This window comes from Xiphophorus maculatus, chromosome 15 (assembly GCF_002775205.1).
Source record: "Xiphophorus maculatus strain JP 163 A chromosome 15, X_maculatus-5.0-male, whole genome shotgun sequence".
In the NCBI taxonomy this organism is placed as follows: Eukaryota; Metazoa; Chordata; class Actinopteri; order Cyprinodontiformes; family Poeciliidae; genus Xiphophorus; species Xiphophorus maculatus.
The window spans coordinates 20,319,617-20,346,871 of NC_036457.1; the positions used below are offsets into that span (position 1 = coordinate 20,319,617).

General features: G+C 40.2%; 1 protein-coding gene across 2 annotated transcripts in view; it reads right to left on the reverse strand.

Moving 5' to 3' along the window:
• Positions 1-714: 714 nt before the first annotated feature.
• Positions 715-27,255, reverse strand: part of snap25 (synaptosome associated protein 25) — a 39,025-nt gene continuing 12,484 nt past the window's right edge. Inside the window, exons 2-8 of one of the 2 annotated variants that reach the window (XM_005812573.2) lie at positions 20,633-20,776; positions 19,516-19,557; positions 16,959-17,007; positions 11,772-11,889; positions 4,388-4,507; positions 3,348-3,492; positions 715-2,506 (exon numbers count right to left, since the gene is read on the reverse strand). In XM_005812573.2, coding sequence (XP_005812630.1) covers positions 2,438-2,506; positions 3,348-3,492; positions 4,388-4,507; positions 11,772-11,889; positions 16,959-17,007; positions 19,516-19,557; positions 20,633-20,704 — 615 coding nt within the window. In that variant the 5' untranslated portion in view covers positions 20,705-20,776 and the 3' untranslated portion in view covers positions 715-2,437. Of the gene's footprint in view, positions 2,507-3,347; positions 3,493-4,387; positions 4,508-11,771; positions 11,890-12,114; positions 12,233-16,958; positions 17,008-19,515; positions 19,558-20,632; positions 20,777-27,255 lie in introns of both variants that reach the window. The other variant, XM_023347624.1, reaches the window with a different exon arrangement.

Genomic DNA, 27,255 nt, shown 5'->3' on the forward strand with positions numbered 1-27,255 from the left:
TGAGGCGACCTTGATGCACAATGTCAAGCGTCTGACTTCAAAGTGCACAAACGTCCAACTTGTACGGCAAGCCAAGTGGGCCATGTATCACCACTTCTATCACCCGTCTGACTAAAGAGTCATGCAAAAAAATGACACTTTGTGGTTTAGAAAGCTGGAAAATACAACAAAACTCCTTCTAAAGCGCCGCTTGTCACACTGCTCTAAGATTCTGAACGCCAAAAATTCACGCCGTTTATTGTGGTCATTGAACGCGCCGTGGCGTTCAGAACTCATGACGGCTTTCAAAACAGTTTTCAGTCACCGAAATAAACGCCAGAATTTTTGGTGTTCAGACGATAGTCTTGCAACATCGTAAAAAAGTAACATTTTGGCCATATTTTACAGCGTTCTAAGCTATAATCTGGCTTTTTCTTTTTTACTTGACCGTTTAGCCCGACACGTGGTAAAATTGACGATATGTCGCCATAAACTTGAGGTGCTGGACGCGCGAAATGTGTTCCGTCTGAACGCAGGATCAATAAAATTACTTGATGCTTTTTTTTTTTTTTTTTACAGGAAATTGTGGACATTTGGTGGACTGTCTGCCGAATCAGTGACGACCCTTATGTATCAAAAGGCCAAAAAGACGATTTGCTCTCTGAAGCCGACCCTGCTGACTCTACCATAAGAACCCGAGACCCTGTGAGCAATGAAGACAGACACCGGTGCGGCTGGGGTTTATTACTTTTAATCAATTCAGCTAGCTACAAAATGTCCACCACTGCACACACTGACAGGATACAGAGAGGGGGGTCGTTACTATTACATGCATTGAGGACATCGATCTCACAGTTGAACCTATTGTGTCATTCAGGTCTAGGGTTTTTATTCACCTTGCTGTAACTACTGAACATTTTGGCGATTTGGTGTGCATAGCTCTAAAGTACAGAAGCAAAGAACAAAAAGAAAAAAAAATAGAAAGGAAAGGAAAACTTGGTATATATATTTTTTGTTTCGTTTTAGAGTGTAGTTATTGTCATTTCATAATACCAGTATATATTTTTTACCAATAACAAACCACACGGGGGAGAATAAACTTACAGATACAGTCTTCTTATAAAAGTAAGGTCTCTCAGAAATATGTGTCTTTGCTTTACAATGCAAACTTTTATTTATTCGTTTATTTTTCAGAGCATCCAAAACCTATGATACAGTACACAGCCAGTCCTCCTCTTTCAACACATAATCAACATCTTCATCATCAATGAGCTGCATAATAGTTTAGAAAACAGGTCTTTTTTTTGTTTTTGTTTTTTGCAACACAACCCCCCACAGAGTCCTCACGGTTTGTTTTTTTTGTTGTTGTTCCCCCCCCCCCACCTTTATCTCGCCTCTTTTGATCCCCTTTGCATTTATTGTACAACGAGATGGTCACAGTCGGTAAATATATCGAGACAGAAAGAGTGGCACTATTGCAAAACTTGCAGGGGCATGGAACGAACAACTGTGTCCTAATACCGAGCATGCGTTTTTCGTCAATTTGCTACTGCCATGTTGTCGTTTGGTTTTTTTTTTTCCATTTTGCATTTTTATATATATTTTTCAGACAGGTTTTTATTTATGAGACTAAAATCTACCATTTGTCATGCAGAGGAACGCACAATTCACGTCACTTGGAATGCAATGTCTAATACAGCTACAGAGAGTCTAGTTGCACATTGTCTAAACAGTAACTCAGTGTGATTGCAATTCAGGGAAAACGCATCGACGACCGCCTCTTTTTTTCTGATTGTAAGCGCTCTTTTGCAATCTCGTTCAGCTGTACCGCTGCGCGGTTGCCATGGTTACCATCGTCACCACCACCATCATCATCCGCATTACTGGTGTCTTTTTAATCGCGCTGCTCCCTCTGTTGTCGTGACAACACCAAATAAGGAGCATGACAGTAGCCTGAATGGAATGACACAGCTTTACAAAGACAATACTGAGATACTGAAAAGGAAAAGAAGAAAACAAACAGCTTGTTTCGCATTCCTATTATATACTTGTCATCCAGAGCAGTGTAGTTTATTTCAGATATATATAGATATATATATCTATAAACACAGATATGTGTATAGGTATATATATGTATATTTTATGTATGTATGTAGCGAGATAGAGAGAGATAAAGAGAATAAAAACTTCACAAGTGAGCTAGAGAGCCATCAAGTCAGCACTATATACAACCTTTGGAAAGAATGATATACGGAGTATAAGAAATCATCTTTGTACGAGGACAATCATCTTGAAAAAGCTCGACAGACGACACAGAACGACATTTAAATGGAGGAAGGGGAGGTGATATGTGCATGTGTGCAAACCTAGAAGGTCAATACCATGATGAAAGCATGTCAGCGCCGGTTGACGTGTGGCGCGGGGCGCCGAGGAAGACGGCGCTCCTGCCTCGGGCCGCCTAGCCACTGCCCAGCATCTTTGTGGCGCGCTGGTTGGCCTCGTCGATTCTAGTCTTGTTGGACTCGGCCTGCGAGACAGGAGGAGACGGGTCATGAAGAAAAGAAAAGTACAAAAAAAAGGGTTTCCCCTTTGAGGTTTTGTCGAAACGCACCACCACCTCATCCTACAGCGCCGAAACACTTTGACAGAAAAACAGGAGGGTTTTTCCCCCCCCCTGAAATTGCCGTGTTTCCGTTAAGTTGATTTACTCTTGGCAGCAGTTGGGACACCTGAAGCCAACAATTTGTAGGGATTCATGTTTTTAAACGTTCATTACACAGGATGTACATTTTTGAAAGAGTGATCCGACTCTGTTGGCTGGTGAGTCCAACAGTCCAACTGTTGTTTTTAACGCGTGAACGTTTGGGGCGAACCTTTATATCTACTGCTGCTGCACCTTCATTTTCCCTTTGTGAGTCGATAAAGGCCGTTTTTATTTCTGTCTCTGCTGAATACAGTGCTCTAAGATCACAGCGCTCTTTTCTGCATTAATGCAGAACAGGAAATGAGCTCTGATAGGACCAAATAAGCGACACTATACCATCTTGAGGCCTGAATAGCAGACTGAAGCGCCATTTCTGTCCTTCATTTATTCGTTCTGAGATACAGTCCAAGTTTCTGATGTCAGTTCATCCTGGATGCCTCTGAGCTGAAAGGCTCGTGCCTGTTCAGCCTAGTAGAGTTATAGGTTAGACGTGGGTGATAAGGACTTTGAATTTTATCACAGTATTTTATGGTACTATTGTGATAACGACAAAAATTTATAAAAATGCTTAAAAAAAAAAGTTTTATTTCTTCTCTTTTAGGTAACCGTTTGGTTGTGAATGCATCGCTCAGCATTGAAAACACCACAAGCACAAATGCTGTACCTTCTCCATGATCCTGTCGATCTGGCGGTTCTGCGTGTCGATCTCGTTGCCCATGTCCAGGGCCATGTGCCGCAGGTTGCCGATGATGCCGCCCACCTGCTCCAGGTTCTCGTCCATCTCATTTTCCCGGGCATCGTCTGTTACCCTGAGCACAGGAAGGGCGGAGACGTGAACACAGGGCCGAACGGGTGAAGAGCGCCATCTGGAACAACCTCGGCCATCTTTTACCTCGGATGTTAGGAGGATCTGACCTCTGACCTGAGATCTGAGCAGGTCAGCTTTGTGTTGGCTTTTCTGTAAAAGCTGCAGAACAATAGAGGGGCCCTAAAGAGCTGCAGCACACTTGTTGTTTGGAGAACTTTATCCAATATTATAAACTTGAATAAACTTTAATCCTATGTGTTTCTGAATAGAAGCTAACTGCTAAATCAGATCTTAAGCAGCTAAATGTCAGAATTTAAATTGAGGTTTTTCCTTGAAGACAAACTGGAAACAAAAATCCTTCCAGATCTAGTTTTAGATGACACATTTGGGTTTGTTTGTTCAGTTTTTTAAGCCACCTTCTCTATTACTGTTGAGTTAACATACACAACAGTCTGCATCCCCAGAACCAGAACCAAACATGGAGAAGCAACATTCAGCTCCTATGAACCGCTAATCTGGAACAAACTACCAGAAAACTACAAAACAGGTTAGAGCTGCTTAGGATCCATGACAGCTGGAACACTGACAAAGAAAAACTTTAAACATTTACTAAAAGAGGGATATTAACATTTGTCAAAAACAATGTAAACAAAAGCTTTCATAGTCTTCAACGTATTGATGAGACCTGCTGTGACATTTCACTAATTTGGTAACTACTGAAGATCGGCACTGGATTTCATTGAGTGGCATCAGAATAAAAGCCACTGTAGTCGCTGTAATTTCATCTGTGGAGACATTATATTCCAATAATATAATGCCATTTATTTCAGCTGACCTCTGTGACCTCCCGGCCTTTCTCTGCTGCAGGTGATTTGAAAGGTGAAGCTGAAGGCTACCTGCGGATGAAGCCTCCGCTGATGGCCATCTGTTCGCGCTCGTCCACCACGCGGGCGGGCTGGCTGGCCACAACCCCGTCCTGGTTGTTCCCCCAGGCCTTGCTGGCTCCACTCTTCATTCTAATCGCCGGCGGCAACGGTGGGGGCGGCGGGGATGGGGGGGAGGAGAGACAATGACTCAGCATTTTGACAGAAACCGTCACAGGCCTCAACCAGGCCGACTTCTCATTACTGATAATCTACAGAAGAAAACGACAACAACAAAAGACAAAACGAAAACACAAGCCTGGGGTCTGAGGCGCTCGCAGTCACATTGATATTTATCTGATCAGCTGGGACAAAACGTGTTAATTGGTTTCATGCATCCAGCACAGAAATAAATGGAGGGGGTGGGGGGAACTAGACTAAGTCAAGCAAAGCGTAGCAGGCATGGACTGGGTTTTAGTGCAGCTCATTCTGCTGCTGTTAAATAACATACGATACACACTAAAAATATCACTTGACGCTAAAATTGTACTAGATCCCACATTTTGTTCTGTCAGCAATCCCATCCCTCTCCCAAACAGAGAAGACACACGGCGACTGCAGACACACAACACAGAGGAACAGGACTGTGATGCTCTTAGGAGGGACGACTGGGGACAGACCGTTCGAAGCCACAAGAGGATACAGAGCAAAACAAACCAACAGATAATAAAATAAAAGCTGGCAGAAGGTCGACAGAGAATAACAGTATTCCTGCCTGACCCCTCTCTGCTCCCCCCACCCCCCTGACCTGGGCTGGAATATCTCATGCGGCATCACTCTGGTTTCCGTTACTCAGAGTTGTGTGGTAATTCTGCAGCGGCCAGTCAGCAGAGTGAAAGGATAAGGAGTTTGGACAGAAAGAGGTTTAAACGGGAAATTAACCAACAAACACAGCTGCGCTATCGCACGGCTCAGCCTCACTGAGCATGCTCAGATAGGGCTGAAAGATTAACCATTACAAATTAAAACAAGCTCACTAATTTTCATCTGCATAATTTATTGTTTTGTTTTTTTCCTTTTCTCTCTTTATACAGAAGCTGGATGATAAAAGTCTTCAGTCTGGTGCTTTGGTCTCAACTGGACCTTTTTTTTTGAAGGACAATTTTGTTTACAGAAACGTCATCATTTATTTTATGTGTTGTTTCTGTTGTTTTGTTTATTTAAAATTCTTCCAGCTCAAGTGTTAAATGTTTATTAAAATGTCAAGTTTATTCATCTTTTAGAATGTATTCTTGCGTTATTACGCCATTATTACTGCATTACTTGAAAATGGCCTCAAAACAACGATATTATCGTTTATCGCGATATCGTCTGGGACAATTTATCATCCCATAAATACTCAGATCGTAAGATTCGTCAGAATCAAGTCTGACCAGGAAGGCATAGAGGTTGGAGTGATAAATTATTATGATGTATTTTTAAGGTGAGAGCCTATTGATATAATCTTGGACAAATAGTCACATATCTTGTCACTTTTTTGGTAATCCATTCTGCAGTAATGTGTCCCTTGATTTTCTGTTTTGCAGCTCTAGTTGGTCAGTTCTGTGTGGATGTGCTGCTGATGGCTCAGCCTCCCACACGCTTATTATTAATAGAAATGGACTGAGGCTCGGCTGCCTGTCCCTGCTCACACACAACAACAAGCTCAGCACATCAGACAGCTCCAAGTCCTTTGTGCTTGGTTTTTTATTTCCACCTTTTTTCTCTCCATTTGGTTTCCTTAGTTCTTTTCTTTATATTTGTCATGAGCCGTCTGTTTTCTTATCATTTTTCTTCCCTGTTGTTGGATGTGACGCACATCAGGGATGTAACTCGACTCCACTCCGCTAGATTTCTCACAAATCCATCAATTTAAGATATCTCTATGTTTAAGACTTTTTTGAAGAGAGGAAGGAAACAGTTGCTCTGTTTTTTAGCAGATGCGAATGAGCTTATAATGCTGTAATCTGGTACAGTGCGTCACAAATGGTGATGTTTCTGTTTGAGCTGCACATTGTCCTTTTCCAAAGAGTTTATTACTCTAAGTTCTGACATAAATGACTATTGAATCGTTTGCTAACAAGCCCACTGTGAGTATACTGGCTAACTGCTAGCCATGCTAACGTAGCATTAGCTTCAAATCAGCACTACATTAAAGTTCGCTTTTTTAAAGGAACCAGGACTGCATTTGATCATCTCTGGTTCAAAGTCTAAAACGTTTAGGCTGGATAACTTAACATCAAATTTAGTATATTCTAGGGTGACCATATTTTCATTTGGGAAAACCAGGACACCTTGGAGGAGGGGAAGGGGGGGGGGGGGCGGGGGGGCTTTGTGCACACTTTGCACAAGGCCTCCCATTTCTCTCGACCGGTTCTGAAAGTGGGGAAACTCTTTTGTAAATCATCGGTAAACATACATTTGCGCTTTGGCACGTTGTTGGCGTACTGACTATCTTCTGATTAAGAACAGGGCTGCCCACACTGACTCAGGGATTACGTCACACACAGCGCCGTGCGCAGTGCCCTAGTGCCTGTAAATTTAATGGTCCAATGAAGGTAATTTAAAAAACAGGACATTTCCTCACTTTCTAAAAAAAACCCAGGACGCCCGGGACAGGACGTGAAATACGGACATGTCCCGGGAAATACGGACGTTTGGTCACCCTAGTATATTCATAAAAATGCAAAAGGTATGTATCGTATTTGAGGCTAACATGACAAGAATGAAAAATCATAATATTTGTAAAAAACTGAACTTGACTGTTTTATACTATCTGTGAAATCCAGAAAAGGGACTTTTGTCGTCTACTCTTGTGTGAATCCAACATCGTGTTTCACCTTGTTAGCTGAAAGCTGAACGCATCGTTACACCCCTCCTGCTGACCGTTAATCAGGTTTGCTGTTATTGAAGTAAAATAATCTCATTAGGCGATTTGAGTCCTCATAAAACTAAACTCGCTCCTTCTTATTCACTCTTTGATCACTAAGCTGTCCACAAGGTACGAGTACAGACACGCTGACGATGCTGGTTTTAGCTGTCAAGTTGTCAACATAACGTGCCAAATCTTAAATGTAGGTGTGTTATAGAAAAAAGAAAAAGGGAAGCAGTTCGTGCTGCTAATTGTCAATATTATGGCTAGATAAGAAAATCAAGAAAGAGTTTTAATTTTAAAATATAGCAAGGCAGAGTCCGTTATGCTAGCTTGACTTTGACAACCTTAACATGTAGATGTGCTGCAGACCTTTGTCTGTTTTTGGCTCAGTTAAAAAGTAGGCAGCCCACACACCAACCCTCTGACAGATCAATCAGCAGAGCAGGTGTTTAAATTAGCTTAGCTTAGCTTGCTTTTTAATAATCGTAAAATAAAAAAATCAAGCCTGAAAGCATAAAACCGTAACAGACCGAATGTTTCGTTCTTCCTGTGGGAAATATTTGTGTATTATTTGGTGTTAGAACCTGATAACTGAGAGCGTTCTGTCAGTTATCAGGTCTGTGTATAGCGTATCTGGCTTGGAGTTGTTCTTCAAGGGTTTTTTTGCATTATTTTCCTTTTGCTGAGGCGCACTGCACTGAATTAAAAACACCTTCATCTCTAGGTTTTACTTTGTTAAAGGAATAGTTCAGGTGAGGCTATAGATGGCATGTAAAGGAATCATCTTTCTGCCCTCCAGCTCTCTGCGCACAAGCAAATTTTACGGCTGTAAACAATAACATTCAAGGGGTCTGTACAGAGACCGGAATCCGAAATAAAAATCGAGCAGCCTGAGGCGGCAGGTCGAACGGATTCAGAATATACAGTCTGAGTGTCTGAACCGCAGAAATCCAACAAAATGTGTTGTTTCTCTTCGTTCTAACAAACATCTATTTGCACAGTCAGTTTGAGTCAACGTCCCAGCAGGCCGCCATGCCACTATCTGATATGGCTGACCTACATGTGAGCCAGCCCCCTGAGGGGGGAAGGGGCTTTGCAAACAGTGATGTTTTGAAGCAGCCAGTGTGGGACAGTGAGGCTAATTTAGCACAGAGCTCTGCAGGAGAGGCGGCACTGCAGAGGAGGACTCAGTCACTACAGGAGCCATGTAGAGACAAGGGAACTGGGGGCATGATGGAGATATTTACGCGTCAAACCCGACTCCGCTGCGCCACACTCCCGCTCGCAACCACACCACCCCCCTTTTTTTCCTCTTTTTTTTTGGTTTTGAATGCGTCATGCCGTTTGTCACTGCGCTGCTTCGAGCTTCTGACAGCTCCTAATGCGGCTCAGAAATGTTATTTTCTCACTACTCCCACAAAGAAAAGCCCTAAAATACGGAAGACTTTTCTTTCATATGGTTTAGATCAGACGTGTCCAAACTTCTGTCCACAACTGTCAAGTTTAAAGTTCTGGAGAGCCACTAAATTTGTTTTTCCAATTTATTTTAAATTGTGTTATCTTGAATAAACTAAACATGCAATATTTAAATGAAGTAAACATTTCTGTCATCTTTATGCTGATCTAAAAATACACACACATGAAAACAATTAACTAAATTTGGGGATTATTGTTGTCCTGGAAAAAAAAAAAAAGACATATATATTTTGTGTTTGAACTATATATGGGTCACTCTTTCTTTAAAAACACTTGCTGCGTTTATCCCAGTTTAATAAATTAGTCTGCTGAATGTTTGGTCCTATCGCAATTTAATTTAAAGTAAAAACAACAACAGTGTGGTTAATTAAAAAATAAATTCTCTACTTTGTGCCTAAATTTTTGCCTTTTATAAAAATTTTTATTTTATGTATCATTTTAATCACTCTTGAGCTGCTGACAGGGGCCACGCAGGATCATTTCAAGGGCCACAAATGGACATCCCTTTGTTTAGAAATGATAAAAACTCCATTATCTCAAAATACAACACAGACGTCATTACTATTTATCTCATTATTTTTTAAATAAAGCACTTTATGACTCTGCCGTTTTGTCCCGATTCACCTGAACGTCTTACTGTCAAGCTGCTACAACTAAAACAACAAAAACAAGAAAAAAAAATTAAAAAGATTTATTCATTTTTTAAAAATGTATAATCAATTATCATCATCATCAGAACCTTCAGGCTCATCCTGAATAAAGTCGCTGTTATGAGTTGCATTATCAAGCATGCATGAGCATTCAGAGGGTCATGCTCTCCAGTCATTCCATGTTATCTGCACTCAGTGGGGGTGGGTGGGGGTTAAGGTGTGGTGGGGGGCTGTGGGGGTCTCGTCCCCTGCACAAAAGTGAGGATCTACTAGATGTTAGAGCTGTGTGGTGGAAGACATCATGCAAATGAGGAGAAGTGTCAAACAGTCCTGGACCAGGCTGCCCAAATGCATTTTGGGACCAAGATCAGAAAAAAAAAGTAACTAAATTGTTCCAGAATGAAGATCTGAGTGCCAAGATGCTTTGGGGCCCTCAGCCCTGCTCTTTGTTTGTTCTAGAAGGAATCCTATTTTGTTTTTAAGAGTCGGCAAAGAGGCCTCTTCCCACCGCGCTTGGAGAAACACAATCCAGCTCAGGAGGAATTAGAACAAATGGCTCCACAACAGGAACACCTGGATTTAAAAAGTCACCCAGGCAGTTTAAGGAAGTGTGTGTTCAGAGAATGGGGCTCTGAGAAGGAGGGTGTTAACGGAGGCACTTACTGGTGAGTGGAGGAAAACTTAAAAAAAACAAATTTAGCTTGGATTTAAAGGTTTCTAACCAGATTTGATGAATGTTATATGTTGTATAATGGTAAATAATTACAGTGGTCATGCATGGGATCATTTGGCCAAACTTGTATGAATGCCTTACACTGACATGAATATGAATATCTGCAGGTTTATCCGGTGGGAAGCCAAGCTGCTTCATTTGCCCGCAGTCGTTTTCCCTGCATGAAGGTCCTACACAAATCTGCACTAAAGTTGAACTGAAGGGCCATATTTTTCATTCAGTCTTATACATATTAAGTCTATTAAACTATAGCGAATCTGTGTATGCCTTTATTATTGTAGAAAAATATGATTCCAAGGACCGGGCTATAAAAACTTGACATTTTCTTTTGTGATCTTTATTGAAATTTCAATAAAACCGACAATAAAAAGAATTCATCACGAACTTTTTGGCCATAATTGTGTCACTATTTACCCCCAGAGAATCACAAACATAAAAAAAAAAATCTCTAAAAATCAAACGACTTAAAAGTGCCGCTCAGCACCACACAATAAGAGCGCTCAACCACATTTTGGAATATTACTGAAACGTTTCTTGATGCATTTATTGCGGTGGTGTAAACCGCTTCTGCAATGGAAACCGAACCGCACAAGACGTAAATAACCTACAAATATCCACTCACTGCAACCCAGATGCAATTCTGTTAAAAAAGTCACTTGCGAAAAGAGTTTAATATTCTGCACAATAAGCACATTTAAAAAAATACTATTACATTTGGTTTTTGTTTCTTCAAGATTTCGGCTTTAATCTGCATCCCAGCATAACTGTAAATAAATCTTATATAACTGGAACTGTATCATGTACGTACTATTCTATTTGTTGCATTTTTACAATTATTGTTCTGTTGCAGATCCTGCATTTAAAGTTCACATTTCATCAATTTTAATTTGAATATTTCTTATATTGCAGAAGGCTAACTCTCAGGCCCAGACCCCGGCTGGGCTTTTAGAAATTAAACTTTAAATCTAATAATAAAATAAAACCGATTTAAAACTAACAGTGAAAGAAGACTTCAAAACAATCTTCTGATCTAATCTGGTGCAACCTAACTTGATTAGAAATTCCTACTGAAATCCAACTGCTGCATGCTATCGATTGGATCACCCCGTCTATGCTTCTGCTATCGAGGGACGTTTGCAAATGAGCAACCAACAAAGACCCCAGTGGATGCTGCATATCAAGAGAAGATTTTTGATTATTAAAATAACTAATTAGATAACTACATCACCTGTTATTTCCCCCATGTCCTCTGAAAAGGACAGAAATCTTTATATGGAACAATGGACTAAGAAACTTCACTAATCCAATCATAAATAACGAGCGAAAAGTGAGTTTTTGAGTTTAACTGACGCGGAAAGTGCTTTCACACTGAAAAATATCCATCTTCAGTTCGACTTTAGGGACAAAGTGCCTCTATGTGAGGGTGAGATTAGAACTATTTTAAAGAATATCCACCCGTGTCCCCACTGTATGGCTAAGATAGTTTTTTTTTATTATTATTTCTGAACAGGAGCAGAGCAGACTATTGGCTAATGGCCATTGTGATGTCACTTCTTCCTCTGTTGTTTTTTTTTTGTGGTATTTTATTTGGTATTTAGTCGCATATTTAAATGGCAGGCAGGCAGGCAGGCAAGCAGCACCTACTTGTTACATGGACAGGAGCAAAGACCACAGAATTTCCCTAGATCGTTCAAATTCTTTTCTGCATCCTTCATGTCCTTATTGATTTGGTCCATTCCCTCCTCGATGCGCTCCAGTTGCTCTGATTAAACACAAGTCATTTATCCCCCACAGAACGAAGCACGAGGAGAGAGAGGAAGAAGATGAGAGAGAAAGAGAGAAAAAAGACAAAGGAGAGAAGACAACAACTTCAGACACTCACTATGACAAAAGAAAGTAAAACAAAACGAGAGAAAGAAAAAAAAGAGGAAAAACTGGACGCCACCACATATGCAAAGAACCTTTGGGGCACATTGTCAGTACCTACTTGTTACATGGACATATGAAAAGCCCACAGCATTTCCCTAAATCTTTTAAATTTTTCTCGGCTTCCTTCATGTCTTGGTTGATATGGTTCATGCCCTCTTCAACACGATCGAGTTGCTCTGGTCAGGACAAAGGGATGACAGTAGTGGAATGAATTTCATTGACTGATTGACAGAAATATGATATATGATGAACAGCAACTGTGTCGATGTGAGCGTGTGTGACCTCATGTGCAAACTGCAATGGCTATTTGTGAGTTTACAGGAGAAATTAAGACTTTAACTATGTTAAGTAGAGCACGATTATAGACAACTCGCCTGCAATATGGTTAGAAGTCACCAAAAAAAACCAATGAATACAACACTATTCACAACAGGCCACTATGCTAACGTAGCATAAGAGCCGACAGGAGAACAACACTCAGCCAACCAACAATTGGCTAAAACTTAAGACTGGGAATGAAACTGATAGGCTGAGATTCCTATTATGGCGTAAAATATAGTCAGAACTCATCAACTAGCCTACTAGCAACAGCTAATGGGTTTTAGCTAGCTACAGTAAAGTGGACCGTGACAGTATTGGAATAAATTTCATTGAATGATTGATGCTCGCTAAAACTAGTGAGCATTAGTCACTAGCTACACTAAAGCTAGTGAGCATTATTCACTATCTAAATTAGCTACACTAAAGCTAGTGAACATTAGTCACTAGCTAAATTAGCTACACTAAAGCTAGTGAGCATTAGTCACTAGCTAAACTACCTACACTAAAGCTAGTGAGAATTAGTCACTAGCTAAATTAGCTACACTAAAGCTAGTGAGCATTATTCACTATCTAAATTAGCTACACTAAAGCTAGTGAACATTAGTCACTAGCTAAATTAGCTACACTAAAACTAGTGAACATTAGTCACTAGCTAAACTACCTACACTAAAGCTAGTGAGAATTAGTCACTAGCTAAATTAGCTACACTAAAGCTAGTGAGCATTAGTCACTAGCTAAATTAGCTACACTAAAGCTAGTGAGCATTATTCACTAACTAAATTAGCTACACTAAAGCTAGTGAACATTAGTCACTAGCTAAATTAGCTACACTAAAGCTAGTGAGCATTAGTCACTAGCTAAATTAGCTACATTAAGCTAGTGAGCATTAGTCACTAGCTAAATTAGCTACACTAAAGCTAGTGAGAATTAGTCACTAGCTAAATTAGCTACACTAAAGCTAGTGAGCATTAGTCACTAGCTAAATTAGCTACACTAAAGCTAGTGAGCATTATTCACTAACTAAATTAGCTACACTAAAGCTAGTGAACATTAGTCACTAGCTAAATTAGCTACACTAAAACTAGTGAACATTAGTCACTAGCTAAACTACCTACACTAAAGCTAGTGAGAATTAGTCACTAGCTAAATTAGCTACACTATAGCTAGTGAGCATTAGTCACTAGCTAAATTAGCTACACTAAAGCTAGTGAGCATTATTCACTAGCTAAATTAGCTACACTAAAGCTAGTGAGCATTATTCACTAACTAAATTAGCTACTCTAAAGCTAGTGAACATTAGTCACTAGCTAAATTAGCTACACTAAAGCTAGTGAGCATTAGTCACTAGCTAAATTAGCTACATTAAGCTAGTGAGCATTATTCACTAACTAAATTAGCTACACTAAAGCTAGTGAGAATTATTCACTAACTAAATTAGCTACACTAAAGCTAGTGAACATTAGACACTAGCTAAACTACCTACACTAAAGCTAGTGAGCATTTGTCACTAGCTAAATTAGCTACACTAAAGCTAGTGAGCATTATTCACTAACTAAATTAGCTACACTAAAACTAGTGAACATTAGTCACTAGCTAAACTACCTACACTAAAGCTAGTGAGAATTAGTCACTAGCTAAATTAGCTACACTATAGCTAGTGAGCATTAGTCACTAGCTAAATTAGCTACACTAAAGCTAGTGAGCATTAACTAAATTAGCTAGTGACTAAGCTAAGCCTGTAGCTAAACATACAGTTTAGTTACAGGTGTGTAGCTAAACAAAAAAACTAAGCTTATCGGCCATTTGAGTATTAGCAAGAGGGAGTGTTTTTGTAGTTTATATCCAAACAAAACTTTCTTCAGTCATGCTCATTATTTTCCAATTTGTCTGTGAAGAGCCAATTGAACCATAACTAAGTCTTTAAAATTGCACAGGATTTCCTTTTCTACATGTGAAAGCCTCAGGACAGTAAAACTGCAATGAAGCAATTTATTCCTGATAAGAATATTTTTCTTCCTTTGTAAAATGAGTAGTTGTCACTCTCATGCTGCATTTCTTTTTGCACTCAAACGTCTGGATTTCTCAGTGCCATGGACTAAAATGTCAACATAAAAGTCTGAGATTTCATCCTTTAATATCTAAAAGGCAAAGAAATACTGTTTTGCACTTTGGGTTTCATTGCTAGTGACAGTTGTCATGGTTGCTAAGCAAATGAATTAGCAATCCTACAAGTTTTCTGTTCAGTTAGATAAGTTGAATGTACAATCTGATCTGGTATTTTCCTGACTTTGACTGGACCATGACTGCGACTAGACTCTGGTTCGTAGGTGTTAGAGGCTTCAGCATGCTGATGTGGTGGATGGTGAGTTGCCAACTATTTCTCAAAGCAAATTTGTATTGGGACAGAGAAATAAGTAGAGTGAAAGCATGTGGCACAGTTAAATATGGAGTGGATTCAGGAACTCGTTCACCGACTGTTAGGGTTCGTTCAATCCCTGGTTGGCATGCACTTCTGAAAGTGTTAAAGTTAGGTTAGTACTATAGACATATTCATGATAAGTTTGATTTCAGTGGACGAATGCTCCTACTGCCAGGATTTTCTCCTTCACGACTATAAAGGTTTTCAGTCCAATGAGAGGACATCCATGTGGATTTTGAGTTCAGCTCCCAGACTGCAGGTAGTCGGTCATCACAGAACGTTTAGTAATAATCTGCAGGTGCAGAAATGCTCTGGGGGTTCGATGCATTAGAGTCCACGCATGACTGTTCACAGACAGACTACAGCTTACATTCCCCGTTGACAGAATTAATGCCCTCTTGCAAACTTTATGAATTGATGAAACTTGACTTCTAGTCAATGGGAGAGCTGAGATCCCTCATTCCAGAGGTTGAACCCTGGTAGATTTTTTTTCTCTTGCCATATCAAACATTTTATTAAGTGCACTCTGTATAGTTTTTACACTTTCAAGGCGCAACCAGGGATTGTACGAATCACTAAGCGGGCTGAAGTGATAGAATATTTTGTCATTACCAGCTAAATCGATCGTTTCTTTTTTCCCCACTTCTTTTCTTTGTACACCTGGCAAACCTGTTCCCAGACCAGTTTAACCATGAGCCATTTCTAGAAGGCGAACAGCCAGAGACAGTTTCAGCTCCTTATTCATTGTAAATAATAATAAATACGTGATTTTGAACTGGGAGTTTTACCCCAGTAAGTTCTTAATTTACGTAAAAGGATTCAACGTAAACAGATCTGAGAACAGCGCGAGAGTTACTCAACCACTAGCTACCAAAAGGACCATTTATAACTGCTGGTTATTTCGCCCCTCCGCCATTTTGTAGCTTTGTAGGTTTCTTGGTTTCCTAGTCGCGTACCGCAGGATGTTTCATAATGACGCATCAATAATGAATTAATTTGTGTATATTTCATAACGTCTTCAAGAAATGGTCTGATTTCCAGCAGAAAATGGAGACCAACTTCTGAGTTTTTCGATCAGTTCAGCAGAAGCACTACTACATGTTTGACACACATAACTTTTTGCCATAAACACACATAGGACCGGTCGTAGATTGATTTCTTTCTAAAATAACATATCTTAGGATCCGCTTTGGAGTTTTTTGACTAAACTATTTTATGAAAGATGCCAATATTTATCAGCAGGACGTTACCGAGAGTTATTTACAAAGATGTTAAATTCACCTTTGCTAACTGGTGAGATACAAGGTCATCAGGATACATAATAAAGTTCAGTTTCGTGAGATTTCAGTATTTGTCCTCATAATTCATGAAGATGCTGAGCTACCAGAAAAGCCCATTATGTTTTGAGCAGATGGGCACCAAACGGTTTGTTTACACCTTCAAACAGGAAGTAGAAAAGGACAAAACGGAAATACGTTGATAGAAAATTGGGGTACAACGTGGCGAAGGGGCAAATTGACCCAGAGACACAATTTAGTCTGAAAACAACGCTGAGCTGTGGGGGGGAGAGGTACTGCAGTGGCCAGCTGGAAATATTCTCCAAAAGATCTGTCAGAGTTTTTGGCACTTTTGAGGTTTCTCTTGTCTTTCTTAGCTGAAATAAAAAAAGAACGATGAGGAAGTAAGGACAAAATAAAGAAGAAAGAAATAAACAGCTGGTGGCAAATTAATTAGAAGCGGTCAGGCAAACCGAGAAGAAGAAGAAGAAGAATGTGAGCCAAACGTAAAGAGAAGTTAAAAGAAGCTGAAAGGAAGAAATGAAAAAATCCCCAACCTTCAACGATCAACTCAGCATGAAGTAAACAGAAATAAATAAAAAAAATCTCAAAGCATAAGTTGAAATAAAATAAAATGATAAACAAAAAGGAGGGAAAAATGAATTAGTTTTAAATTAAATTTCAAGCAGTTGAAAATGGAACATTTCATTCGTTCACAAAATGTTTGGTTATCATATGAAAAACATCAAAAGTACAGAGTTAAAATGTGATCATTAATATATTTTTACAATGATTGTAAAAACAAAAAAACAGAGCACATAGCAGCTGTGTATAATTTAAATACACAGCAAAACATTTTGACCATCTCTCCTCTTGTTGACTCACCTCCCTGCTCGTCCAGCATGACCAAAGTCCTGATTCCAGCATCTTTGCTCTGTGGAAGGCCAGGGCCGGATCACAGGGGTATGAGGGTGGAGGGGTGAGGGGGGGCAAGACAGAACAGAAGTCAACAGGATGGTCAGCAATGATGTCCTGGAAATTAAAAACCCCATAACAGGGTGATAAGATGTCGTTAACATGTTGGTCTTTCTCCGGTCCAAACAGATTCTGTATGAACCTGATAATCTGTAAGTCATAGTTTATCAGGATGACGACAGCGATGGTTACATTTTAATCTGCTGCTCTGCAAAGAAAAAATCTTCTTCTTTTCAGTAACCTTATTTTAGAAATGCACTATGAAACCTTTCATTTAGAGCTTTCCTTAGCAGAAGACACTGTTCAGGCATTCTAATGTAAAATATAAACATTTTTATTTACAGGCTTCAAAGGCGTAAAAAAAATCCACTACATTAAGGTAATGAAGCTAAATTTTAAAGGCTAAATCTATCTTTTGATACCAATAAAAACTGAACTCACCTCTGCATGCTGAATGCTTGAATGGTATCTACTTTCTATGTGATTCAGCTAATAATAATTTGACTCCAATGGTCGTTCATTGGCTCCGTTCAGAGAATTGAAATTTCAGCCCAAGGTGGCCAGGCGATCGTTAAATCAGTAGAAAATAAATACACAGAGCCAGTAAAGTCAGGGCAATAAGAACTTTGTCCATTTTACACCCTTCGTTCCAACATACGTGCACTATCAAAAGATTTAGATGACTGATAAAGAAAACAAAAACTTTATGGGACATGAAGATTCACCAAAGGTTCAATTGTTCAGGAGTTGACATGATAACACACAGCTTAGATCCCGGCTGATTTAGATTTAACTACTAAGTAATTTTACCGCAAAGTTTTTATCTGACGCCTCTCAATAGGGAATGAAACAATGTGCAAAGTTTCAATTTTGAAAAATAAATAAACAAAACAAAACAAACAAAAAAATTGCAGTTTTATTTCATATTTTATAAAAACATTTGCATGAAAATTTTTACAACTCTCTTCTAATCAGTTTTTGGACGTTTCCACTGGTTTCTTTCCAGATCTTTCAAAGTTGAAAATTTCTTCTTTTAATTTTGAGCAGAGATCACTAATCTACAAAATGAAGCATGTTATCTCAGGGAGGAAATGTAAAAGTCATATGTACTGTTTTAGTAATGCAAATAGGGATTAGCTATAATAACAAAACAGATCTACATGTTGATGGATTCCTGTGTTTTTACATTTTTTTTATTTCGCCACAGTCTGCCTCCACTTCCCTCCTGCTCTCCGCCCCGTTTCATCGGCCCGGTGGGATTTGAACCTCTCTCTCCTGTTCCTCCTCGGTTTGACAGAACCGACGATGATCAATCTGACCTTGAGAGTCTCCGTCTTCCCTCCCTCCTGCTCTCTGTGTTTGCTTGTTAATGTATTCCCTTTCTGTGCATTATGCTATCATCTTCTAGCCTTTAGCATTGCTCACTTTAATGTACTTTATGTGTTTGGGGTGTGCATGTGTGTGTGTGTATGTGTGTGTGTGCGCCTCATCTCGTGCTGACGCCTGCTCATTTCCTGTGAAGTGTTGCCATCATTCAGTTGACTCATGGTTGACTCGGTGACGGCATTGAAGACGCAAACACCCCGACATCGAGGGAGCAACGCACAAATTAAAGGTGAACTTCGAACTTTATTTTATTTTTTACTTTGCATTTAAAAACGTATTGCCTTTTTTCTCCTTTCACTCTGAGTTGATAAGAGTACAAACTTGAGTCATTCCCAGATGTGTTGTGATCCTCTATGTCTTTAGGAATTACAACCCTGGAGGTGTGTTTGTTTCTTAGATTCTCTGACAAAATAAGTTTTTCTGCATTTTGTCGCATCAGAACCACAAGCGTTAGCCTGATGTGATGTGCAGCGTTAGCATCTTCTTCTACAAAGCTTGTAGCTTCTAACAGGATGGTTTTCTTTAGGTCATTCTTTTATATAAAGAAAATCAGATTTATGGATTGCATGATGAATAGTTGTGGTATGGTATTGTTTTATAACATAAAGCTGCTCTAATCTAGATTTCACTGCGTTTCTTGTGTTGGTTTTCTATTGTACAGCACTTTGTGATTGTACGTCTGTGGCAAGCGCTTTATAAATAAACTTTACTTACTAAACTTTACTAATCGCCTCCATTTTGTCCCTCGGTTGCCATGACAACGTTTGTTCTCTAATGTTCTAACAAACCTTTGAGGCCTGCATAGAAAAGCTACACAGATGAATTGGACACCACTGATTTAGGAACTTTTGAGTAAACTGGGCTTGATATAAATTCATGCCACACTTTTCAGATTTGTTTGAAGGCTGCAGAATCACAAAAGGTTCTGTGCTTTCTGTGAGGTTCTGCGTCTACACGCACCTGCACTATGAATTAAAGTCGATCAAAACTTCATTTTTGACTTCTTTCTATATATTTTTTTTTTTTACAAACTGCTGTAGTTTCCCGTGGATGACTGATCAGTGCTGCGGGTTTTTCTTACCTCTTCCACCAGCTGCAGCATACGGCGAGTGCTCTCCAGTGACTGCGAAGAGATTAAAGATGGAATTATTATTCTCCATCTGAAATTACAAACACAGCAGCTTGAAAACGACAGTCGACTCTAAATGTACTGTTCTTTTTGTTAGTTTTTTTAAAGCAGCAGCTCTGTGATTTTTCTCAACGTGCAGACCTAAAAGCTTCTTTAAAGTCAGAAGCAAAAAAAAAAAAAGAAAAGGAAAAAGAAGCTATAATAGTGGTGCCGCCATTTTGTGCATGCTCTGCGCCAACGCGCGCGCGTGTGTGTGTGTGTGTGTTTAATATTCTGCTCAGCTGTGCCACAGTGAGTCATATGTGGAGCTGCAGGGTTCTGGGCCAGTCTGCTCCGGGCCATCACGGCGACGTTGTTTCTCCGTCTGACACGCTCTCACAAAGAACAGAGAGGAGCTCCGGATTTGGCCCCCGGGGCCTTGAGTTTGACACAACTGATCTTATGTAATATTCCAAATTCTGAATCAGAGAATTTTTGTCCTGGTTTGTAGGCCACAGGTTTTTGTTCTCCGTAAGCCGTAATCATCAACATTAAAAGAAATAACGCTTGAATTATTTCACTCTGTAATGAATCTTTATAACATGTGTCAAACTCGAGGTCCGTGGGCCGAATCTGGTCTGCTGTAAATATTTATGTGGTCCTATAGAGTCTAAAGAGCCACATAAATAGAACTATAATAAGAACTTTCTTAGCTTTTATTTGTATAGTGCCAAATTACATCAAAGTGAAAAGATGTTCAATATTATTACATGTTTTCTAAGTTTTCATTGAATGAGGAGAAAGTTCTAATATTTTAACAGTTTGTTAGTAGGAAGCTTTATAAATACATTCTGGTTGCATCTTGGTGTGGCCTGACATGAAAATGAGTCAAACACTCGTTTAAAAATATATGAGCTTCTTTTTCTAAAATGATTTACAAAAAATCCTGAACTCTTTCACTATATTCCCATTTTTCAGCTGTAACATTGTGTGCTGTTACATCTCTGCTGGTTACAAGGCGGATGTTCGCGTGTTTTCACTCCACCGTACGCCGAACAGCTGCGTCCGGGCAGAAATGCGTTCTTCTCACCTCGTCGGCCAGCTGGTCGGCGCGCTGCTGCATGTCTGACAGCTCATTGCGCATGTCGGTGTCATCGGCCATGGCTGCTGGATGTGGGGGGTGGAGAGGGTCTCCAAGAGGGAAGAGAAGATCCTAATGGGAGTCAGGGGTGGGCTGCAAGAGACAGAGAGAGAAAATGAAGGTTTTAGCCGAGTTTAGCAGACACTGGTGTAATCTAGTGAGGACTTTATTGTTGAAGAAAATGACTATGATGGTTAAAAACCGGAATACAGGAGGAAAATCAACTGGAATATCCCAAACTTCCTGTGTAAAATTCCTGAGTAAAATGAAGATTAGCCAAAAAGAGTCAGCAGAGTTCACAAGTAAAGTTCCATTCATATTGACATTAAGAGCATTTTACACCAGAGCCATACTGACCCGGTCACCAATGCATTCATAACATCTCAACTTTCCAACTGCAAGATGGCTGCCCTCTCTGTTAAGTCGGGTTTGTTTCCTTTCTCTGATTCAGAAAAAATGTGAAGTCAGAACACCATGCAACATGTATGTTTTTATTGCTATGAAGTTATGAATGAAGCCCGGACTTTAATTTTGCTTAACATACTACAAAGATTTTAACATATTACAAGCTTAATGGAATTAGTCACATTTTATTTTTTTTTACAAACAAAATACAGAGTCAGAACCTTTGTATTCACGTTTTCTGGTATGCCTGTAAATCTGAGCATTCGCAAACAACAGGGATGGATGAAAAAGCTAATTCTCTTGGCCTATAAATAAAATATTTTTCTATAAGTATCAGTAAAAACCATGTATAGCTCAAGGACATCCATAAATGCACCTTTTCCAGTCTGAGGCACATTGCTTTTCTAGACTACAAGTATCTTTGGCACAAGACCAGATTTACAGAGTTTGTAACTATAATTTCTGTTCAGTCCTCTTTAATCCAGCTCTAGTTCATTTGCATAGAAAGTCCGGTTCGTTTGAGGAGGTGTCAATGTGCAATCAAACTCTGATGTGGACCAAAAAGTGAACTCTGGTGCAGTTTGAATGCATATGCGAACGCTCCAAAGGCAAGAAGCGGACTACAGCGCAGGGCATTCTGGGTAAATACAACCAAAACAAGCAGGCGAGTCTAGTGAGAGAAATAGCTTATGGTCTTTCCCTGACAACCACTAAAATCTGACCCCACTCCATGTTTGTTTACATTTGGCGCAGTAGGAAGTTGTGCTCAGTGTCTTCTTCAGAGGGTTGTGTGTGGTTTGTGTCCATCTCACCCGGTACCTGACCATGTGTTTTCCACTTTCAAGGACAGGAGAGGTAATCATCACAGAGTAAAGATATATAAAAAAGTACAAGTTGTTAGCACATAAAACAACTTAGCAAACACACACTAGTGACTAGCTAGCTTGATTGATAATTCTGGATCCTTACGAGCCAAGTTAACGTTAGCACTAGTACCAGATGTTTGTTAGAATTAAATAAACTTCCTTCTCTTACATTTTCCCCTTCTGCATCATGGGTACTCGATCAAGTAATAGCAGAGCTGACCTGCTGAGTATCAACAGCTCACAGAGGCTTCATATCGCCGGATTCCTCACCACTCTGGGCTCCCATGAATATACACTTAAACCTAATTAGGCAAATTTCAGCTGGATGTTTCTTTTTAATTTCATGACTCTGTCTGGAGACGTTTTTAACACCGGGAACCTTCTTTTGTTCACAAACTGTTCATCCCTTGACTTAACCTTATAGGAATCAGCAAATAAACCAACCAATACAGTTAATCAGATTGATTTGTAAGAATATTTTGCCATTCCTGCTATGTGCTAAGCATATTACTAAGTACAATAATCTTCCTGGGTGTCAATGCCTTTCAGAATGGAGTCTGTATAATTTGGAAAAGAAGGTTTGGGCCTATTGGACACGTCTCATTGTTGTGACGCAGCGAGCGGTTGCTTGATATATTGCACCAGAGCTCCAGGTGCGCTCTGTCGCATCACAACAAGCATCTGCTGGTTCTATTCATCGCATCACGAAGCCTGGCCATGGTGCGATCACACCGCCTTCCTCCGCACACACCCACATCAGAAGGTTTCTGAGAAGGAGACAAGGAATCGCTTCCACCTTCAGTGTCACATTTATCCTTCACAAGTCAGCCGAAAAAAACAAACAAATCGGTTTGAGGGAATAAAAAAACACACAAAGCTGGACATAGAAGTGTTTACGCCCTTAAATTACTTTGTTGAAGTTTTTGGTTACATCTTGTGACATTTCTTGTCCACATCGTTAGACGATGATGGTCAAGCCATTCTTGTCTTGGCTCCCATGAAGGTTGATTGGTGGAACTGAATTGAAAGCTGCTTCAACAAGGTATTAGTTTAACTATGTGAGTTTATCCAACTTTGTTATTGCAGCTTCTTAAAATCTTTTTCTTTTAAAGGGGCAGTATTATGTGTTTTCCAGGCACATGGTACCATTTTACAAAACAATCAAGTGATTATTCTACTAGTTTAGTTGTTGCAAAAATCCTATATATTAAATATAACTTAAACAAAATTTGACTTCATAATTTAATGCCTTAAAATTGGGCCTCTGTCTCTTTAAGAAGCTCCTGCTCTTTCTGGAAGTCATCACAACATGGCTCCTCTTTTAACCCTTCAGCAACATTTTCACCAGGTTTCACTGAGAAGTAGCTCGTATGATGAGCTCAGCAGAAGTGCAGTTCCACCAGGTGTTTGCTAATTGCTGCTGGCTAGTCTGAAGGATCTGAGTGGGGGAACTGCAGGGAGGGGGAGTTCGGAAACTGCAGCTCAGAGGAGGAGCTTCGCCCTCGAAGGCGAAGCTAGGTCCACCCAGACGTTTTGCACAGCTGAATGGTTGTAATGGATTAATGATACAGAATATTTCTGTCCACTAAAATCTGGCATTTTAATACGTATGTGTAGAATTCAATGTGACTCTAGCTTATGTAGTGAAAGGAGCCCATCTGCCTCCATGCATGTGGACAGACGCTACGCTGAATCCACAGCTGCATCATAATGATTGGGCCTCTGCATTCATTCAGGAGACGGTTTATTTAAATGAAGCTTTTGCACGTTGAGCCGGAAACCATTGTATTTACGCAACATGCCTGTTCCAGTTCTCCCCGCTCCACTTCTTCCCATGTTTCACCCCCCCCAACACACACACACACGCACACACACACACACACACACCCTCTCTCTCTCTCGGCTCCTCGCCTTGTTTCGGCGTTTGGCCGCGCTGGTTACGTAAACCCCAGAGTGGTCAGCGCAGTGCAGAGCTTCATGCCTGGATCAAAAACACTGAAGGAAGACGGAGCGTCATCGCCTACCCGTGTCGTTGCATAACTCAAGTAGAGGCAATTAAATTTTCACAGGCTGCAGCGACCTTTTACTTTACATCCCCAATCAAAAGCTGAGCGCTTTGCATCTTGGCTGCCCTCCACACTGCCAGCGTCAGGCTTTCTCATGAAACACAGAGAGAATGGTGAACAAAAGCAGCACGTTCTCGCCTGGTAAATCACTGGCTGTCGCAATACCTTCTAAATCAGAACCACCGTGAAGCGAACACTGAAACCAGTGAGAGATGTCTCTTACTGGTTTCAGAGAGACATCGCTCTCCAGATCAAACTGGTGACCTGTGAGTCGTTAGGAAAGCTGCACTATCATCCAGGAAATACCACCACTACAGAGGACAGACATTTGTCCTGAGCCCGCCATCTGATTTAGATTCTGGTGAGGCTGTCTGAGTTACATTTCATTTTTAAATCCAGCTACCGGCAGTTCACTGAGACAGAATCCTCATTTTGTTTTGAGATACAGCGACGGCTTAAGATTTAGAACTGGCAGAAATGTCCTAACCTCGAACTTTTTTGGTGTTTTACTGCCAACATACCTTTAATAACTTCATTGTAATATTGATAGATCAACACATTTAAAAGTTGTGTTTTACTTTATAAATTCACATTTTGCTTGAAGTCTTTTGGGGAATCAACTGAATATTTGCCTCAGTCAGATTGGATGGAGATTATCTGTGAACACCAGAGTCTTTTCACAGAATAGATTTAGGTCTAGGCTTTGACTAGGCTATTCTAACACATGAATGATCTAAACCATTCCATTGCAGCGCCAGCTGTATGTTAAGAGTCGTTGTTGACCCGGAAAATTAGCATAATGGATTGCTTTCACTGGAACTATGGGGCAGGTCGAAACGCCTGAAAACAAGCTGCAACCAACCAACCAACCAGCCACCCAGCCAACCAGCCACCCAACCAACCAACCATGGCCTACCATCACATCCACTTTGCAGTGGCACTACCAACAATTCACTGTGGAATTTTTAGTAAGAAAATTATTGATTTGATTTATTGCTCAAGTTCATTCTATCCCTGTTATGAAACCACACTGGAGTTCTACTAAGTTCCTGAGGAAAACCAATTACTTCACATTTTTGTCAGAACAGGCTTCTTGCCAAGCTGCTTGCTTTTATATACTTGTGGGAAAGGAAATGATTGGAGCACCTGACTATAATGCTAATCATGAATGTTTTTATTTAAATCCAGTTCTGCCATCTTCTCAATCTACAGAGAGAATACTGCAGCATCCGTCTTCACAGACATGCACATACAGATACGTAGAGAGACACTTTGGGACAATGTTTCCATGAGACTGTTTTTTTCTTTCCAGCAATAATCTGACGTATTTGTGGCCCAACCTCCATTTGTTCCATTCACAAACCCACATTTTTTTTTAGATTTACAACCCAGCCAATGCGCCGTGTCTGCCGGCTCTGAGTCGCCACAGACCCGTGTGTCCTTTGCTCCTGACTTTTTATAACCCTGTCATCGGCTGTTACACTCCCGCTGACGTTTATGGCGGCTAACGGTAAGCAGTGTGACCTCTTCACCTGATGCGAACAGGATGACAGCGAAGCAACAGGGAATGGAAAAAAGAAGGACTCACACTGCTGGTTATTAAAATCATAAATACAGGCTGTTGATTGGTGCTTTGAATACACAAACCCAACCGTGTGCCGCTGCTGTTGTGTGTGCGTGCAAACAGGCGTGTACTCTCTCGCTTTAGTGCCTCCATTTTGTTCCGAGGTCGGGGGCAGAGTGAGGTTTGCTGATTTCATTTATGGCTTAAAAAAGGTGCCATAGCTACAGGTTGCTACACATCACTCAACTTTTATTACTGCTGACTAGAAGACAGAGTCCATCTCATTACATTGGAATACATCTGACAACATCATTTATTTCAGCAATTCAATTCAAAAAATGTAACTATACTATAGATTCTTCTTGAAGTCTGTGACATTTTTGAAGCATTTTGCCATAGCAAGTTTGATAATTCAGTTTTGGTTTCTTAGAAATTTTTCATTACAGCCGACCGTTAAAAGGGAAGGGCGATATTATGAACTTTCCAGGAATATAGTTCAATTTTTTTAGCACTATAGCATTATGTTACATTCTGCTGATATAAAAATGCTGAACATATCAAACAACACTTAAAAGAAATGTAACTTCGAAATCTGACACCTTGAAATCAGACCTCTGTCTCTTTATTAAGAAGCTCCTACTCTATCCGACAGTCCACCTTCAGCACGTTTTCACAACATTACTTCTCCATGATGCTGTCTACAACTGTTGGACTGAAAAGTAGTTGGTAGGATGAGCTCAGCAGATTTTTAATTCCACCAGGTGTTTGTGAATTGCTGCTGCTGCCAGTCTGAAGGGGCCCAATGGAGAAGGCATGGGGACTGCAGCTCTAAGGCTGAGCTTTGGATAAGTAGGCGGAGCTTTGTGAGGGCAACCATTTAGGCACCCTGAATGGTTGCCATAGAGATTCAAGGATTCTTCAAATATGCATAAAAGAATCAAAGCAACATTTCAGGTATGTTTTTGATGAGGGAATAACATTATACCCTGATGTAAAGCTAAAAAAAATTACATTTACAAAATTCAGCCCCTTCAAGAATAGAAAAAGTGACCCTACTGAAAGTACAATATGTTGACGTACCATAAAGAACATGTAGTCAGTGGAGACTTCTGCTGAAAGTTACAAACGTCAGGTTTAGCTCACGTTTGTGAGTCCTGCCGGAAAATGAAACCAGAATCACCATAAAGCTTGTGAGCAGCAGGAAAAATAAAACTTGATAAACCACAGCAGACCAAAACAAATGCATGACATGGCATCCTAAATCATTACTCATGTGGAAACTTCACACCGGACTTCAAACAACATGGATTCTGTCCTAAAATAAATGCTAAATTATCTTTGATCTGAACTGGTGTCGCCTCTGGTTCAGAAGTGACTAAATATGAGCGATAATTCATCAATCTCAACTAAACACTTGAATGGATGATGCTCTGTAGACCTCCACGTTCCTGTTACTGCTAATGCTTGTGAGACTTTCTCCTTCCACTCAACTTCCCAAATAATATCACTGGATACAGCGCTCTGTGGATAGACAGCTTCTTAGATAATGTCAAGTCAGCCGTCTTCTCCATGACTGTGTGGGTCACCTGTGTCAAACCCGAGACCCGGGGGCCAAATCTGGTCCACCGCAGCTTCTTAGCCCTCTAGGCTCCATGAATAAAAACTTCAAGA